The 5923-nt window shown below is 49.4% G+C and overlaps 1 protein-coding gene across 1 annotated transcript; it reads right to left on the reverse strand.

Moving 5' to 3' along the window:
- Positions 1-4642: 4642 nt before the first annotated feature.
- On the reverse strand, positions 4643-5137 carry LOC138301771 (protein LDOC1-like). The gene has a single exon (XM_069242276.1). The coding sequence runs from the start codon at positions 5135-5137 to the stop codon at positions 4643-4645; it is 495 nt and encodes a 164-aa protein (XP_069098377.1).
- Between the last annotated feature and the right edge of the window lie 786 nt (positions 5138-5923).

A 5923-nucleotide genomic window follows, 5' to 3' on the forward strand; every position in this document is an offset into this window, starting at 1 on the left:
GATTCGGGGTCTCCGATCCTGCCACGCCTGCAATGGGACTTGCAGCCGGAGAAAAGGGCAGCGGCGGGTGCCGCGACCCTTGAACCGAGCCGCGGCTTCCCCCGCTGCCTGCCCGCGGGCCGCCGCGGTCTCCCTGAGTTGCGCCGCAGCAGCCCGGGCTCGCGGCCGCGGCGCAACAGTAGGTCCCCCCCGAGGTCCCAGGCTTGTGAGGAAAAAGCTGAAAAAAACGACGGACCAAAAGAGGGGCATGAACCAAAAGTGCATCTTCCCAGAAACACTCACTCATAGGGTAGCCTTTCCAATGAATAAGATATTGGAGGCGCCCATGGAAAAACCAAGAGTCACAGATCTCCTGGACCTCGTATTCGGGCACATTATCAATCAACAGAGGGGGAGGACAGGTGATTTGTCTGTGAAAAGGGTCAGGAAGGTAAGTTTTCAGTTGTGAGACATGGAACACAGGATGTATTTTCCAAGTCTGAGGCAGACGAAGACGCACAGACACAGGATTGATTTTCTGGAGAATCAGGAATAGACCATAATAACGAGGTTTACATTTGTTCTGGGTAAGTCGGAGAGGCAAGAATCTAGAGGAAAGCCAGACCTTATTGTGGACCTGATAATGCGGGGCCTCACAACGCTTCTTATCAGCCATCCTTTTCATGCGTGTCTTAGTGGCTACAAGATTTGAACGGATCACACGTTGGATACCCCGTAGTTGCCGGACATATGAGGAAATGGCAGGAAGATTGGAAGTATCTTTCAGAGGAGTAGGAAAAGCCTTAGGATGGAAACCATAAGAACCATAGAAAGGGGAGACTTTCGAGGCACTGTGTACTGAGTTGTTGTTGGAGAATTCTGCAAGTGGTAAATAGGTAGACCAATTACTCTGCGTAGCATTGCAGAAGCTGCGTAAATATTTCTCGAGGCCTTGATTTAGTTGTTCTGTCTGTCAATTAGTTTGAGGATGGAACCCTGATGATAAGACCACCTCTATTCCTAGGGTCTTACAGAATTGTTTCCAAAACCGGGAGATATATTGAGGACCCCGATCTGAGATAATGACCTGTGGTAGTCCATGAAGCCGGAAGATCTCCTGAGTAAAGATTTGGCTTAGTTCCTTAGCCGTTGGTAGTTTTCTTAACGCCGTGAAATGTGCCATCTTAGTGAAGGAATCAACGGTCACCATTATCACTCGATTTCCAACTGAAGAGGGTAAAGAGCACATAAAATCAGTGGAGATAGTGTGCCATGGACCTGGGGGAACAGATAATGGGCGAAGTAATCCTACTGGTTTAGTACGGGGTGTTTTGGCTTGTGCACATATGGGACAGGATGACACATAGTCCTCAGTATCAGCCTTGATAGTGGGCCACCAGAAGGAGCGAAGCAGAAGCTCTTGGGTAGCTTTCATTCCGCGATGACCTGCAATGGGGGAATCGTGGCACATACATAGGGCTTCTGTCTGGACTATCTTAGTAGGTAAGAACAGGGCTTTGTTGTGGTAATAGTATCCCTGATCTATATGAAGCTGCGGGCGCAAATTGCTCATCTCTGTAGTTTCCAGATGGGAATATTCGGATTTGACCTGGTCTAGGAATGTCTGTACTAAACCAATGATCTTGTTACTTTTAAATAGGTTCTGTACAGGAGAATCGCTACACTCAGGGTAACGCCGAGACAAAGCATCGGCCAAGATATTCTGAGAACCAGTAATGTATGTAATGTAAAAATCATATTGACTAAAAAAGAAAGCCCATCGAGCCTGCCGGCTATTCTGACACTGAAAGTTTCTCAAGCATTGTAAGTTTCGCTGATCTGTCCGGCCCTCAAAGGGTTCTTTCGAGCCCATCAGGAAGTGTCTCCATTCCGTGCACGCTGTCTTCAAGGCGAGTAACTCTCGTTCTAACACCGAATAATTCCACTCCGAATCGGATAATATGTGTGAAAGGTAGAAAACAGGATGCTCTAACCCATCATCATCTTGTTTCTGTAGTAAGGCAGCCCTTATGGCTCTTTCTGAGGTGTCTGCGACAACGATGAACTGTTTGTTGGAGTCTGGGTGCTGTAAAATGGGAGCTTGAATGAAGGCTTTCTTTAATTCTTGAAAAGCCAACTCTGCGTCTTGTGTCCAACAAAAACTGTTCCTTAGATTGTCTTTCTTAAGGGTTTGAGTAATATAACTGGTTCTCTGGGCAAAGTCCGCTATAAATTGTCGATAGAAATTGGCCAATCCCAAAAAACACTGAGGGGGTGATTCTTACCTTGGCGGGCGGCGGAGGCCGCCCGCCAAAGTACCCCCGCCAGAACACTGCACCGCGGTCGTCAGACCGCTGCGGTGATTCTGGGTTTTCCACTGGGCTGGCGGGCGACCGCCAAAAGGCCGCCCGCCAGCCCAGTGGAAAACAACCTTCCCACGAGGACGCCGGCTCTGAATGGAGCCGGCGGAGTGGGAAGGTGCGACGGGTGCAGTGGCACCCGTCGCGTATTTCAGTGTCTGCAAAGCAGACACTGAAATACAAAGTGGGGCCGTCTTACGGGGGCCCCTGCAGTGCCCATGCCATTGACATGGGCACTGCAGGGGCCCCCAGGGGCCCCACGACACCCCATACTGCCATCCTGTTCCTGGCGGGCGAACCGCCAGGAACAGGATGGCGGTATGGGGTGTCAGAATCCTCCATGGCGGCGCAGCGAGCTGCGCCGCCATGGAGGATTCATTTGGGCAGCGGAAAACCGGCGGGAGACCGCCGGTTTTCCACATCTGACCGCGGCCAAACCGCCGCGGTCAGAATGCCCTGCGGGGCACCGCCAGCCTGTTGGCAGTGCTCCCGCCAACCCTGGCCCCGGCGGTCCATGACCGCCGGGGTCAGAATGACCCCCTGAGTTTCTTTGATGGAAGAGGGGGACGGCCAATCCAGTATAGCTTGAATCATATCTGAATCCATGGCAACACCTATTTGGTTAATGCAATATCACAGGTATTTTACCTCTGTTCAATCAAATTCGCATTTTTCTGGCTTGCTAAATAAATGATGTTGTCTGAGTCTATCTAGGACTTGGAGGACATGTTTAGTGTGTTGTTCTGGGTGGACAGAGAATATTAAAATATCGTCTAGATAAACAACCACTGTTTGATGTAGAAGATCAGAAAAATTAGAGTCCATGAATCTTCGAAAAATGGAGGGGGCATTGGTTAGTCCAAAAGGCATTACTCGGTATTCATAGTGACCGAAAGGTGTTCTGAAGGTGGTTTTCCATTCATCGCCTTCCTTTATCCTTAAAAGATGGTATGCTCCTCTAAGATCCAACTTGGTGAATCTCTTTGCCCCTCTGACAGCTTCTAAGATGTCCTTAATAAGAGGTAACGGGTATCGATCCTTAGTAGTGATCTTGTTTAATCCTCTAAAATCAATACAGGGACGCAAATCTTTCGTCTTCTTTGGTACAAAGAAGAGAGGAGCCCCTGCAGGTGAAGAGGAAGGAGCAAACAATCCACTCTGTATGTTCTCCTCTAGGTATTCCTTGAGGATCTGCTTCTCAGGTTCTGTTGGAGAGTACATTCGCCCAAAAGGAACCACAGCATCTGGTTCCAAAGGAATGGCGCAATCGTATTCTCTATGGGGTGGCAGTTCAGGTCTTTCTGGCTTCTGGAATACATCGGTATATTCTTGATAATGTCTGGGTACTCCTTGTAGAACGTTAATAGAACATCCCACCTTAGGGGGTGCCATTAAGAGACTCTTTGGGGACCAATAGTCTCCTGGTAAGTAGCAGTGGTGTTGGCAGAAGTGAGAGGATAAAGAAATGGTTCTTGTTTCCCAGTTAATGAAAGGGTTATGCCGAGTTAGCCATGGAATTCCCAGGATCAAGACGTGATGTGGTGTAGAAATCAAATCAAAAGAAATGTTTTCTTGATGTTTCCCGAATTGGAGACATAGGGTAGGGGTGGTATACTGTACTGGTCCTGAGGCCAAGAGTGATCCATCTACTGTGTGGACTTGTTCTGGTACTTCCTTAGGTATTTGCAAAATCTGTCTTTCCCTGGCCCAGGCTCCGTCTAGGTAGATACCACTGGCTCCACAGCCCAGCAAGGCCAGTGCCCTTTCTTCACGGCCATCTGTTAAGTGGAGGATAACGGGTAAGAGGAAAAGAGCAGTTCCATCCTCCCTTGAGGAACAAATGGAAGGTATTTCGAAATATCCCGTCCTCACCCTTCTCACTGAGGACGGGAATTGGCGTTTCCCAAAGGCTTGGCTGGATGGACAGGACATGTGCGAATTAGATGTCCAGCCGCTCCACAATACAGGCAAAATCCTTTCCTTCGTCTGTTTTCCCGCTCACTAGATGATAATGGCCCTCGAGCCATGTCGATTTGCATAGGCTCTTCATCGGTAGCACCCTTAATTTCAGAACGAACCTCCTCGGAACGAAGAGGAAGGGTGCGGGACGTCACCGAGTGTGATGGTAAGCGACTCTTCTTTCTCTCCATCCTTCGCTCATTTAACCGATATTCTATTGTCAGGGTCTGATCCTTTAACCTCTTAAGATTCTCTACTCTGGCAGAGTGCACCAGTTCGTCCTTAATGTCCTCTCTGAGACCCCTGCGAAACAGGGTCACCAAAGTACGCTCCACCCAGGAAGTCTAAGCTGCCAATTGTCTGAAACGAGTGATGTATTGTAATCCGTCCTGATTTCCATGTTGAATATCACAGAGAGCTTCTTCTGCTGAAGACTCAAGTCCAGGGTGTTCAAACATCTGCTTAAAGGCAGTGACAAAGCTGGAATAATTAGACAAGCTAGGGTCGTTGCTTTGCACTAAAGGAGTTGCCCATGCAAATGCTGGGCCAGATAGGGCGCTAATCAAATACCCCACCTTGGTCTTGCCTTGCATAAACTGTGAGGGGCGGAATGCGAAATAGACCGTCAAGGCATCCAGGAACTCTCTTAATTTGTTAGGATCCCCGGAGAAGCGAGGCGTAGTGGCGGAGACCGTAGGAACATCGGTGGTTCTAGAGGCGAAGGCTTGTCGGTAGACTGTGTTTTCGGTACGTAGCTGTTGGAGTTCTTGGGCCTGTTGTTGTATAGTCAGGAGCAGGGTTTGGCTTGTTGGTTCTGTACTCATCACGGGGCTATCCATTGTTCCGGACAGCAACTGGAGTTTTGGGTGTTGCAATCTGACACGATTCACCCTGAGCTTACCGTCGATGTTGGAGAGAGGTGGTGAGCGGCCCCGCTTCCTGCAAGTCCTGCTCTGGCCGAGGTAGGGGCGACCCCTTCCGGTAGCCACGGTGCTGTTTGACAATAGTAAGCCACTACAGTCCGTACCCTCCAGAAGGAGTCCCAGAGGAAAAACCCCAAAAGGGTAAAAAACCTCCAACAGGAACTCCCTGAAACAGATGGAGGACACAAGGAATTAGGACTTAAGATTCTGGAATTCAGGAATTCTGGAGACGGAAGACAGATCAAGAACAACTGGCGCCACAAGAGGAAACCAGCTGGAGCGTGACTACCACCGCAGGAGTGTTGCAACGCAATGAGAAGGAAGATAGATTCCCCTTATATACCCCTAGACAGGAAGTGGAAAACAGGAAGTAGTAAAACCACCATCTTGGTTTGGGGAAAAGGTCATAACTTAGGATAGAGAACATGCTCCTAAGAAAAGAGAAACAATGCATGCAGGGAAGAGAGGAAGTGAACAGCATGCTGGGAAGGGGAAAAGCATGCATAAAAAACGAGTCATGTGCAGGCATACGGCTTTTTGGCTGTGTGAAAGGTAAGTGGTGGAAAGGAGGGGGTCCCGGGAATCCCAGGTGCGCTTATAATATCTTTCGCGCTGAGCGCGGCAAGGACCGAGACCCGATTCGGGGTCTCCGATCCTGCCACGCCTACCATGTGACTTGCGGCCGGAGAAAAGGGCAGCGGC

Source organism: Pleurodeles waltl, chromosome 6 (genome assembly GCF_031143425.1).
Source record: "Pleurodeles waltl isolate 20211129_DDA chromosome 6, aPleWal1.hap1.20221129, whole genome shotgun sequence".
In the NCBI taxonomy this organism is placed as follows: domain Eukaryota; kingdom Metazoa; phylum Chordata; class Amphibia; order Caudata; family Salamandridae; genus Pleurodeles; species Pleurodeles waltl.